This window comes from Phaseolus vulgaris, chromosome 9, assembly GCF_051622355.1.
Source record: "Phaseolus vulgaris cultivar YP4 chromosome 9, ASM5162235v1, whole genome shotgun sequence".
NCBI lineage: Eukaryota > Viridiplantae > Streptophyta > Magnoliopsida > Fabales > Fabaceae > Phaseolus > Phaseolus vulgaris.
In genome coordinates, this window is record NC_143506.1 from 27,660,862 (window position 1) to 27,672,947 (window position 12,086).

At 33.2% G+C, this 12,086-nt stretch overlaps 2 protein-coding genes across 2 annotated transcripts; both read right to left on the reverse strand.

The window, feature by feature from the left end:
• Positions 1 to 2,001: 2,001 nt before the first annotated feature.
• On the reverse strand, positions 2,002 to 4,291 carry LOC137821025 (aldehyde oxidase GLOX). The gene has a single exon (XM_068625434.2). It carries the CDS (start codon positions 4,103 to 4,105, stop codon positions 2,342 to 2,344), a length of 1,764 nt encoding a protein of 587 aa, XP_068481535.2. The 5' UTR covers positions 4,106 to 4,291; the 3' UTR covers positions 2,002 to 2,341.
• A 965-nt stretch (positions 4,292 to 5,256) lies between these two features.
• On the reverse strand, positions 5,257 to 9,298 carry LOC137821026 (E3 ubiquitin-protein ligase RGLG2). The gene is made up of 12 exons (XM_068625436.2): positions 8,981 to 9,298; positions 8,466 to 8,702; positions 8,005 to 8,089; positions 7,784 to 7,924; positions 7,580 to 7,693; positions 7,388 to 7,485; positions 6,596 to 6,675; positions 6,398 to 6,503; positions 6,157 to 6,284; positions 5,884 to 6,055; positions 5,657 to 5,713; positions 5,257 to 5,548 (listed from the first exon to the last, which is right to left on the reverse strand). The coding sequence occupies exons 2-12, from the start codon at positions 8,688 to 8,690 to the stop codon at positions 5,468 to 5,470; spliced, it is 1,287 nt and encodes a 428-aa protein (XP_068481537.1). The 5' UTR covers positions 8,691 to 8,702; positions 8,981 to 9,298; the 3' UTR covers positions 5,257 to 5,467.
• Positions 9,299 to 12,086: the final 2,788 nt, after the last annotated feature.

Sequence of the window (12,086 nt, forward strand, 5' to 3'; positions counted from 1 at the left end):
ATTGAAAATCCAAAGCTTGATGTGAATCTTGAAATCTTAGAATCAAATCTGTTAAACTGAATTTCTCAAAATTGTTTCTTACTTATTTGAAAACATAAACAAACCATTTATATTTTTCAAAGATTGGTCAAAGAAATTAATGAAGGAGTGTATTCAGTTAGAAAACATTTAAAACAGATTCACCATTCAAAACATAATTTTGTTAGGATTTTCAAAGAAACAATCGGTTGAAACCACGAATCAACCGATTATTTTGGCTTGACAGTTAAGTCAACCAAACCAAAACAATTTTCAACCTTTTTCAAAACTCCCAAGACCAAAACAACCGATTGATTCGACAAAATAAAAGGTTGTTTTTCACTTAGTTGGAAAAACACTTGATTTCAAAAAGGTTTTAAATCACATCAGTTTTAGATTCAACAAAGGAGTGAATCACATTCTATTATACCCAGATCTCACCCAAACATAGCAGCAACACTAGCCTTTCATCAAACACCTTGGATTTGGATTATTCAAAGCACATGATCACTCTTGATCTACAGTATGGTCACAAATATAGCAGAATGCATTAATTTCGTGCTTAAGAGAACTCGTTCCTTGTCAATTTTTGCTTTGGTTAAGGCAACTTTTGAAAAAACAAAAACATGGTTTGTTAAACAAGACTTCAAAGAGACATCATGTTACGTGCAAGTCATTATTATCCAGAAGATATCAAAACTTACTCAGAAAAAATCAACAAGATTCGACTATGTGTTTTGTGGAAAGGTTTAATGCAAATAATTCTGGATTTGATGTCCAAGAATTAGCCACCCCCCAACATGGTCGATGACCTCAGTCATATACAGTTATATTAAATGATTGGTGGTGTGATTGCTTCCCTGCCGTCATGTTATTGTTGTTTGTTCCTCTTGTCATCATTGATCCAATTTACAACCTCCACACGATTAAAAAGGAATATCATCCATCCCGTTTGAAACGAGGTTATTGCTCTACTTATACTGGACCAAATTTCATACCTGACCCCCACATGCGACGCAAAGAGTCGGGACGACTAGTTACAACTCGTTTGCATAATGAAATTGATCAACAAATTCATAACAAGGCAAAAAAATGTTCTTACTATCGCAATGAAGGTCATAACAGAGGAAATTGTCTATTTAAACAGTAGAATCATCCTTTGTAATGTTGTTTTCATAAAATATTTTAATATCATCTTCTTTTAATGATTTATTCAATAATTTAATTTATTTTTTAATATATTTATTTTAGCATAAATACATGTATATTACTACTTTTTATATATTATATAATCTATATATTATATAATTGTATCGATCCTAAAATTTTTTAAATTTTAAATTGTATCTAACCTAAAATGTAATTCACAAACATAATTTAATTTTTTTAAAAACAACAAAAATATTTTTAACTTTAACAATATTTAAAAAATAGTCAATATTTTTAATTTATCACACAACTTATTTTTAACCCAATTTATTTAAAATATTTTATATACATTTTTAATATATCAAAACTTGGTTTAGGGTAAGTTTATTTTCTGTGAAAAAAAAATCATTTTAATTCTTCAACTGTATATATGATTTTCTTAAATAAAACAAAATTAAATTTTTGTTATTATTTATAAAATAAAAAATTTCAAAACATTGTTATTTAGTTCAAGTAATTTTTTTAAAAAAATTAAATTATTATTATATACATATTTTTATTTTAAAAAATATTAGTTATTGTTCGGGAAAGAAAAAAATTCAACTAAAGTTGCGGGCTAAATTGGTACTTTAGTTTAAATAAAATACACCAAAGTTATCAATCCAGTATATAATTTCTTTACATTTTATTTAAACTGATAACTTTAATTAAAAAAATAAAATAAAATGAAGTGACAAATTAATGTGTTTAATTAATGTTGTATATGTCATTGACAACTTTGACCGAGAGATGTCCATTTTTATAAAAAAAAAATTGTATTTGTCTACTTTTGTAATTTTCTTATTAAATTACACATTTTGTGTGAATAATTTTCCCTATCTTTCACCTTGCTAAGACATGGTCTTTGAATCTGTGATCACATATAGCAATAAATTTTGGGCTAAAGACAGAGAGAACGTTCACTATATCCAAAATAACGTGTTAAAAAAGCCTGCACAAGAACCTTCAAATTATTTTGCTGGCATAGACTTTGATCTAGGAGCTTCTAATCCCTGCGGAATATAACTATAGGTTTTTTTCGTTTCATAAATTAGCATTCCTTTGAGGTTTCTCCCTTGAGAAAATTTCTTCTTTAATTACTACTCTGGAACACCATTATTGAACAAAGACAGGCCTAGGCGTGTCCAAACTGAACCCACTGAGACATGCTTGGAATTCCACCATTGACAACCGTGAGCATGTAGTAACCAGAAGGTGCAACAAGGGATGATGGTGGGGCTTCCAAGACTGCAACCACCCACCCATCACCACTTCTCACCATGCTCCTGCACCTCAGCTTCAGCATCCTCTGATTCATGGAAAAGGAATGAGTGGTAAATGGTGGTGCATAGGCACTGAACCCCATCACATTGCTAGGCCTCCTCTCTAGGAAGAACCTAACAGTAAACTCTTTCCCATACTCAATTGCATGGCTGGTGGCACCAGCATATTGTATGGTCAAGTTACTAGGCCTCCAGGTATGATACCTCCTTTCCATGTAGTGTGGAACAAAAGCTTGAAGTCTTAGTTCAGTTGGGTATGCCACATTGTGAAAGGTGTACCTCCCATGAGGGTTACTACCCGCAACCAAGACCCTCCCATCAGGAAGAAGAGCTGCTGATGAGTGATACATTCTGGCTATCTTGGTGGACATAAGGACTGTGAACCTTGCTCCAAGTCTTTTCTTGGGGCTGTAGAGATAAGGTGCAAGAGAAGCGTTTCTAGCATTGTCATATCCTGCAGACCCTCGCTTCGCCCCATTTATAATTAGGATGTCACCTTTAGGGAGAATCAGCATGTTGTGTAAGAGACGTGGCTTTGGCATGTGCTCCATATCCCACTTGTGCTTGTTTCCTGTGATCACCATTCTTCCACATGATCTTAACCCTACCAAGAATCTTCGCTTAGCAGCAGCTGTAAAGGCTCCAGTAGATGAACCTCCACACACCATAACTTCCACCCTTTGGAAGTTGTCTCTATGGTCCAATGGGAGTATCACAGATGAGCCTGAGCTTGGATAGTTTCTTGACCCTTCTCCCGGAATCCGAGGGAAGGTCTTGATCACTTTGTTTCTTCGCAAGTTGAGTAGGATGGAATCGCGGTTGGCGAAAATAAACAAGTTTCCATCTGATGAAAGGTGGAGGAAGGGGTATAGGTTGTTCCCTCCTTCGTTCCTGTCATTGGTTTGGTGCAAGAATGGAAGGTCAAAGGATTTTTCTCCAGGACTAATTTTTGGTACAAATTCATATGTTAAAGCTCTTCTTCCACCAACAACAACCACCCTATCATGTTCTGGTAGTAGCAGACTAGAAGCATACCACCTCCTATCAGATAGTATTTTCTTTGATTGCATCCAGTCACATTTGTCATTCCCACAGGGCCTAAAGAATCTGATCCTTTTGGCACCTCTGTCATTTCCACCCGTTTGTAAAAGAGTACCATTGCTTAGGAATGAACCAGAGGAACACCAAGGATCAGTGTCAAGCCTCAGAGGCCTCACTTTATTGATACTAATGTCATACTCCACAGCATGAGCATAGCATGTGGAGTCCATTATATCATGGCTGCCTCTGGTGCACCTGCCTCCATTGAAGCGTTTGCGAAGTTCGTAACTGGATGGGCCAGCTCCTGTTTGATCAAACATTATGACAGTGTTTCTGTAGGTTAAAGCCACATGCATGCCAACCACGCCAGTGCTCTTAAGGAGCAGTTGCCACTGCCCTCTCCTCCCCTCAGAGGGTGTCACATTGGCACCATCGCTGAATCCAAAACAAACCAAGAAAAAAAGGGCAGTGATCATTATTTTACTGCAAGATGGGAAGAACATGTTGAAGGCGATGGTTATTAGACTCGAAGGGAGAGTCCTTTTGTAGCACTGCGTTTTGCTTGGAGCCGACATACTTGGCACTCATGCACTTGAAATGGTGCAATCATTTTGGCTGAAGTTAAGTGAATCTTGAAATAACATTTTAAAATTGTATTAACCTTAAAACAATACAACTTCTCTTTCTTTTGTATGCATCACAATCTTTTAATGTGGTATTTTTTAAAGAGGGAGAACATGATAATTGTTCTTTAAACTATAAAGAAAAGGGCATCTTAGTTATATTTAGAATGGATGTTACATCATCTCTACAGCAGTTTTTTTTTGGTGCAATTATTTTTTATTTTTAGAAGACAAAAAAAAGACAGTTAAATTTGAAATAGAAATATTTCTTTTATACAGTTAAAATATTATATTTTCTATAGAAAAATGTTAATTGTTAGTAAAATATTATAGTGGTGTAGCTTTTGTCAATCACAAGACAAAAGTAGTGCTTTTTTTTCCTGCACCAACAATTTTTAAAATGACCATTTTATCCCTTCCACAACTTTTTTCCAAAGCACACTCTTCAGAATTCATGAAATACATTGTTGAACAAAATTTTCTGGAATAGATATTCAAAAACAAATTTTCCAGAAAATGTTTTCTAGAACCAGCTTTTCATAACACTAGAAAGAACTTTCCAAAACAAGCCTTTTTTTGCTCCTGTGTAATCTTCTCCTTCTCTTCTTCTACAGCAGTGATGGTGCAGCAGCAGCAGAGGTGGCAGCAGCAATGATTTAGGTGCAGCGAGGGAGAAGGAGAACTATTCATTCATTTCACCCAACTGTATGGGTGCAGGTTGAAAATCGAGGGGTTGCAGGAAGCAAAAGCCCAAAAGTAGTCTACAAAATGTGAAGATAAGAGCCAACACAAGTAAACTGAAAGCCCAAATCCAAATGGATTCTAGGACTGGTAAACTTAATTTTCTTCTTTTGGATATACACAGAAATATCCATTTAATTAATCAAATTCCAGAGACAGGAACTTGTTTCTGTTATTTACTTAATCAGCCCCTAAAGCAAGGGCCCTTTTTACTTTTGCAAATGTCAGAAAGTCTTAACTCATTGTGCTATCGTTCACATTCTCAGCACGTGACAATTGCACGTGGAATAATGGCGTGAGAAATTAACTCAATGGAACAAACAAGAGATTCATAACATAACCATGAAAGAAGCCACAAGATCTACAGGTATGAAATATTATATTGATGAATTGCATAAAATGAATATAGTAATAACGCAAATCCAACTCCAGTATAAAATGCGCTCAAAGCATAGACTTAAATAAATAAATAAATACCAAAAATATGTACAATGCGAAGGCACTAAGCAAATCGTTTGGACTCAGCCCCCTTCCTCTGAAAACCTGGTTTCATACCTCAACATGAAAAATCATCTAATAAAGTTTTATTCTAGTATCAATGGTACTCCTGCAAATGGGGCACAATTCAAGATCTTGTCCACACTCACAGCATGTCTGCAAATTAATAAAAGTGGCTCATAAAAAAACTAGTACTGTAACTAATAGGCATTCAGTTATCTTTTCTATGTGAGAATCAAAAGCAAACTTCTCTGGATTCCTTACCTGATGCCCGCAACCAAAAGCCATATCCTTAGGATTGGTGAGGCAAATGGGACAAACCTGCAAGGATTACACAACAGAATAGTTTACTTGAGAATTTGAGTGTGCATTAAATCATGTATATGAAAACTTACTTTTGAGTGCCAACGTGAACAACAAAATACACCTTTGACAAGTGCAGATCATTCTATAGCAATGACTGCAAATAGCAAGAGAAAGAGTGGACATACCTGATTATCAGAAGCAGAAGTTGCGGGAGGATTCGAACGAACATCATGTCTGCTAGATGGTGCACTGGGACGAAAACTGTTCTGACGGGATGTTTTCGGGGAATTGAAAGATGCTGCACCATATAGAGGGGGTGGCAGAGGAACCCTGTCGACATCTTTCCCGCTTCGAGTGCTGTTTGAAAAGTTATACAGCTCATAGATGGCTCCATAAACGGATAATGTATTCAATGCAGCAAAAGCCTGTGAAGAAAAAAAGAATTCAATATTTGTTACCCCAATGTATTAAGCTCTAGTGTTGCCTTGTACTGGGAGGGTATTTCCATCAAGGCCGCCAGTGCAAACTCAGTTTCCTTTCTGGACCGATCCATGTTCTTCGACATTATTTCTGTGAAATTCACAAACTAGAGAAGAAGGAAAAATAAAAGAAAAAACATTTTGTCATTATTGTGATCATAAACAAACCATACTTTAAAGAAACAACAGAACTGACAAGTTTTGAACAGAAGATACATGCCTGGAAATTATCAAATGCTCGGGCAGGGATGTTATCGTCAAATTGTTTCATCATATCCCACGGCCCATCTCCAACTCCAACTAATATGATTGACAAGGGATATTCACTGGTAATAGACACATTTTTTATGATGACAATAAACACAGTTAGAAATCTCATAACCATAGAAAGGAATAGACAACACAGACAGCTAATTACCTAGCTTTCACAATAGCTTCTACAGTTTTCTTTTCTTGTGCACTCAACTGCCCATGCTCAATGTCAACACTTCTCGTCACCTGCAACAGGTTGACACTATTCAACATCAATTCATTTAACATACCTAGTCTCCTAATACTAGATGAGAGTCAATGATAAACATGACCACACCATGTCAATATGTTGCTATGCTAAATATCATCTCTAAGATTTTTTATAGTTCGTTATGAAAACTACAGCTGATTCTTTTTTTTATTTCAATTAAAAACCAAATCTTATTATGACTAAACCACAGAACTTGAAGAGTGCATAAAACAATGCTTAAGAGATAAAAGCATCCAATTTATCCATAATCTAACCTTGTTTTGAATTATATACTGCTTTCTTGGGTTATTAGTTATTACCACTAGGGGAAAAGGTCCTATATGCCGTGGAGAGGGAAACAACAAACTTACAAGTAATTCTTTTTTTACATAACAAAGCCTGATTTTCGTCTTTATTTAGGCCCCCAAAAGAAAATTCTCTAGCTCCACCATTGACTATAACTAATGTTTCATTGACTTGGTTACCTAAATAAGAAGTGTTAAAGTATTGTAATATTTAAGGAAGGTCTAAATGTTCAGCACAAACATACAGCCTATTCCTCCATGAAAAGGTAAAAACATCAATATAAAAAACTCCTGCTCAATGTGTGCACACTATTTGGTGTAAAATTTGATTATTTGATCTCAAGACACAGTTATTGAGTAATAAAAAAATTATTTGTCTAATTCAATTCAAATAATTCTCAACCTGCCCATCGGCTATAATCACTAAGACATGGTATTGGCCTCCACTTTGCTCGACTATAGTGATTGCCATCTCAATGACTGGAGCAAATGATGTTGGTCCTGCCAGTCAAGGGCAAAAAAATACAATAAGCAAAGAGCTAATAACAGATACAGTAAGAGAAATTGAATTGATGTTTGACCAATGTTCCAATACCTGCAAGCTTTAATTGAGGGACCAATTCCCTATATCGTCCCAACACTTCTTCAAATCCTTGACAAAATCTCTCATCAGGATAGAAACTAAAAACTTCTTGATCATGTGTTGATGCTGCCATATGAAAATCCCAACACAGTATAACTCACGGGAACATTATACTAGATAGATGAATGTAATTTACAACAATGGTTCTTATATTACCATCTCCGAAACCAAAACAGGGAATTAAGTTATCCTCATCAAAGGATGATAGTGTTTTCCCAATGATAGATATAGCTTGTTCATACGGATTTTGTTCATGACCAATGTGATGCAGGCATCTCCTTTGAAATGACCTTGCACCTAATACAGAGTCACATTATGCATGTTAACACAATTACAAAGGAGGGGATATGAAGGTGGTTGGTCGACAAGGGAAAAACCTGTCCACTCATTGCTCTTGGTAAAATCAATACCAACAATGAGATTAGAAGATTCTAGGCCAGCATTTGCTAAAGCTTCAGTTACCTTAAAATATGAAAAACTACTTCAGAATGTCACACGTCAATATGAGAATTTCAAATTATTACTGGTGCAATACCAGAAGTCAGCATAGTAATCTAACATTTACGTCCTTCAGAAAGAGCAATGGCACGAACTATGACAATGTCAAGATAACAATTACCGAAATTAGTTACAACTTATTCTAAGCGATTCGAGACCTGAACTGAAATAGGCTCTTGTTTTTCAAACCTAAGAGCTTAAATTCAAAATACAAGGACAGTTGCATTGCATGCATTAAGTGCAAACAACAGACTATACAAAAACCAAGAACACCCAAGACCCAAGCTTCTCCGTTTAAGCAATTTCATACATTGAGAATGAAGGAGCATAAAAAGTTTACCTGGTCCAAGCTCTTATAATTATCACCTATCCTTGAATACTTCCCATCTGATCTCTTTCCTTGCTCTGGAGCAGGACCACCACCATTGCTTTGGGATGAATACCCGTAATGCCTCACAGACCCTTGATCTTGGCTTTGTGGCAAATAAGGCGATTGATACCGAGGGAAAAAATTTGAGGACGAACGTTGCCTAGAACTCCTTCGTTTTGAAATTGATCCGCCCATAAATTCTCTATCCTAAACAAACCCAAGAACCCCATTTAAGCATTCAAACCAAATCCCTCAGAAGTCAGAACTGTTCTTCTTCAAGATATCTAAAAGAAACGTTAACTTTTTTCTTCTAATCTGAATTTAATCCACTCACATTGGTTTCAAATATCCTCCTATACCCATTATCTTTCTTTGTTTTAATTTTCTCTAACTCATGCCAATTTTCAAAAAGAACCCTACTTTGCAAAGTTAATACCACCCCACATGATAAATTGAAAGAAAAAAGGTGAAACGAAAAGTGATACCTTGGAGGGGCTGAGAGAGGGTGAGGCAGTTGGAGTTGAAGGGCATTAAGGTGGAAGGTGAAGGTGTCAGTATCAGGGTGGCAGTGACTGAGAAATGATAAGAATGGATATTGTTTTTGTTGTTGGATTGATGAAGATGATGAACGGTGAAGGTTGTTTCCTCGAAGTTTCTCTCTCCTTCTTTCTCTGTCACTTCACCCACTTTGGGCAAAAAAATAAACTGTTTGGTGCTCAGTTGTCCTACCTCAAACCACGTTGCCTAATGGGTTGGTGGTTTCTACATTTCATAATAAAGATATTTTTATTTTCTAAAAGAACAATTACTTTAGCTGGTGTTAGGTTTAAATAATCATATCTCTCAAATAATTTTCTCCAAGACAATATCTAGTGTTACCTTTAAATAATAAGATCACAAACACTCACTACTTGATGCTATATCAGTGTTGGATTTAGAGAATATTTGGTGAGAGACAAAATATTTCTTATTTTTATTTTATATTCTGTTTGTACTAACATGTTGAAGTAATATTTTCCTTTTCCTTTTTATTTTCAATGTTGATTAATCTTGTATAAATTTCAAAAATAGAAAATAAAGTAAAAAAAGGAAATGAAAAATCACTGTTTTCTTTTTCAAACATTATATCTAACTATCATTTACTCTGATTCACCATTAAACTCTTTAAAATATACTATGAAATTAAAGAAAACTTATTACTCGCAGAATATATATTACCTAAAATATAGATCACTGAGTGTGTCATTTATTTTACGTTATCTTGTGTTAATGATATTATTTGCTTTCTTTTGGTGAAAAATTGTTACTTATTTCCTTTCTTTATAGACAAAAATACCCAGAAAAAGAATGAAACTTTTCCTTGAACTACGCCAGACCTCTGTAAGTGGTGGATTATTGTATTAGTTTCGTGCACGTTTTGAAACTATTTTTCATAAGTTAAAATTCCCTTAGAAATAATAAATAAATAATTGAAAGATTACGTGAGTTTATTGCAATGCAAACTTACTCCACTATGTGAGAAACACTGCCTTCTTTCTAATGAAAAGGTTATTTTATATTAGTTTTTTTAAGACTTTTTTTTTTATAAATTTAGCTTCAATAAGGTTTGTGAAATCTATAATTTTACAATTTTTTAGCAGAACTTTGGAGTTGTATATTGATATGTTTGAAAGACCCTAAGTAACAGTGGGAGATATTTTGACAGTGTGAAACTTTATTCATTTATTAAGGGTGGCTGCATAGCATTACCATGGGCGAAATTGATTGTTTTTTTATTTGTCGTGTAATGAGTATCATGGGAAAGATGATTTAGCCACAGGCACTGTGGTCGGTGACACAGTGACTGCACAGTTCTTCAATTGGTCTATTGATGTTGGAGTGCTCCATTTCTATACGTATATTTAGTTTTTCTTTCGTCGCATTCACTCTCCTTGTATATATATTTTTTTGTGTAATCATCAATAACTTTTGAAGAAAGAAGGTGGTGTAACTAAAACTTGGAGAGTTAAAAGATTTAGGATATATTTGGATTAGGCAGGGGGTGAGGATTTGAGAGAGTGGATGTGTGAGGAAAGTTTATGAGAATTTGTGAGGGATGTGATGGTTATGAGGAAATTTTAATTTTTTTTAAAGGTGTGAAATGTTACTTTACAGATTAACCCTTGCCTATTAAAAAATTAATAATAAAATGAGTTGTTTTTGTTTAAAAATGAAAAACTTTTACACATTAAATATGTATAATATAAAAACTATAATTAGAAAAAAAATATGTATTCAACAAATTAAATAAAAACAAGTAATAAAATTGAAAAATAAATCAAATCTTATATAAATAAAAAGATATTTTTTTTTAATATTAAAAACCCTCTAGAAATGAAAAATAAAAAAATACTACAACAACAAAAATATAACGTAATTAACAATAGAAAAAAATTTCATAAAAAATTATAATAAAATAAATTATAACTCATAAACATAATAACTATATATAGAAATATTTTAATATAAATATAACAAAAATAAAAATAAAAACAGAATTTCAAATAATTTCATTAAATATTAAACATATACTATAAAATTAAAAAATAAATCACATCTTATATAAATAAAAAATTACTATTTTTTAATATTAAAAAACCTCACAATAAAGCAATCTAAAAAATACAACAGTAACAAAAATATAACATAATACATAAATACATATTTTAATATATTAATTATATTTTCAGTTTCTAATGAATAATTTAAGTTAGAATAAAATTATTTTAAGTGATGAATTGTTTTTAGGGATTTTTTTTATTAAATAAATTAAATATTTAGTATAAAATAAAATGAAAAATGTTTAGTATAACCTTTTGGTGATGACCATGATCCAACCCAGGTAATATTTTCAATTTTAATTAGATATAGTATATTCTTTTCTTTAAAAAAAACTAAATCCAACCACATTTAATAAAATATCTGATTAGAACTTGAAAAATAGGTATCACCTGATCTACTCTAATAACTAATATATAAATGGAAGATTTTTACATTCAAATGAAACATTGTGATACATTCAAATGAGGGTAAATTTGGAAATAAGGGATGCTGACGTGGCTTTCCCTCTACATCTCTTCATTTTGAGGGGAGAAGATATTTCCTGTTCACAGGTATATCCTCTTTTTCACTTCCCTGCACATCCCTTGATCCAAACCATGGATATCCACTCACATCCTTCCTCTTGAACAGTACATTCATGGAAGCAAACAAGGGGTTAATGTTTACCACACTAGGAAAGAGTAAAAGTTGATGATTCATATATTACCTTATTTGCTATCGTTTAGAATTATTAATTAGAAAATAAATATAGAGATGAAGTTATTGACTTAAGATTAATCTTTCAACTATTGATTTTTTATTGTAAATATAGAGATTACACAAGTAAAAGATGTAGATATGATTCCATACGAAAGTGTGTCTTCTCTATACTTTTCTTTTACTTATTAAAGTAAAAACTTTATAGTCTCTAACATAATCAACTTCTATGGATGTTAATTCTTGAAGTTAAGTTTCTCCATCTTTACTGCAAAAGATAATAATTCATCACAC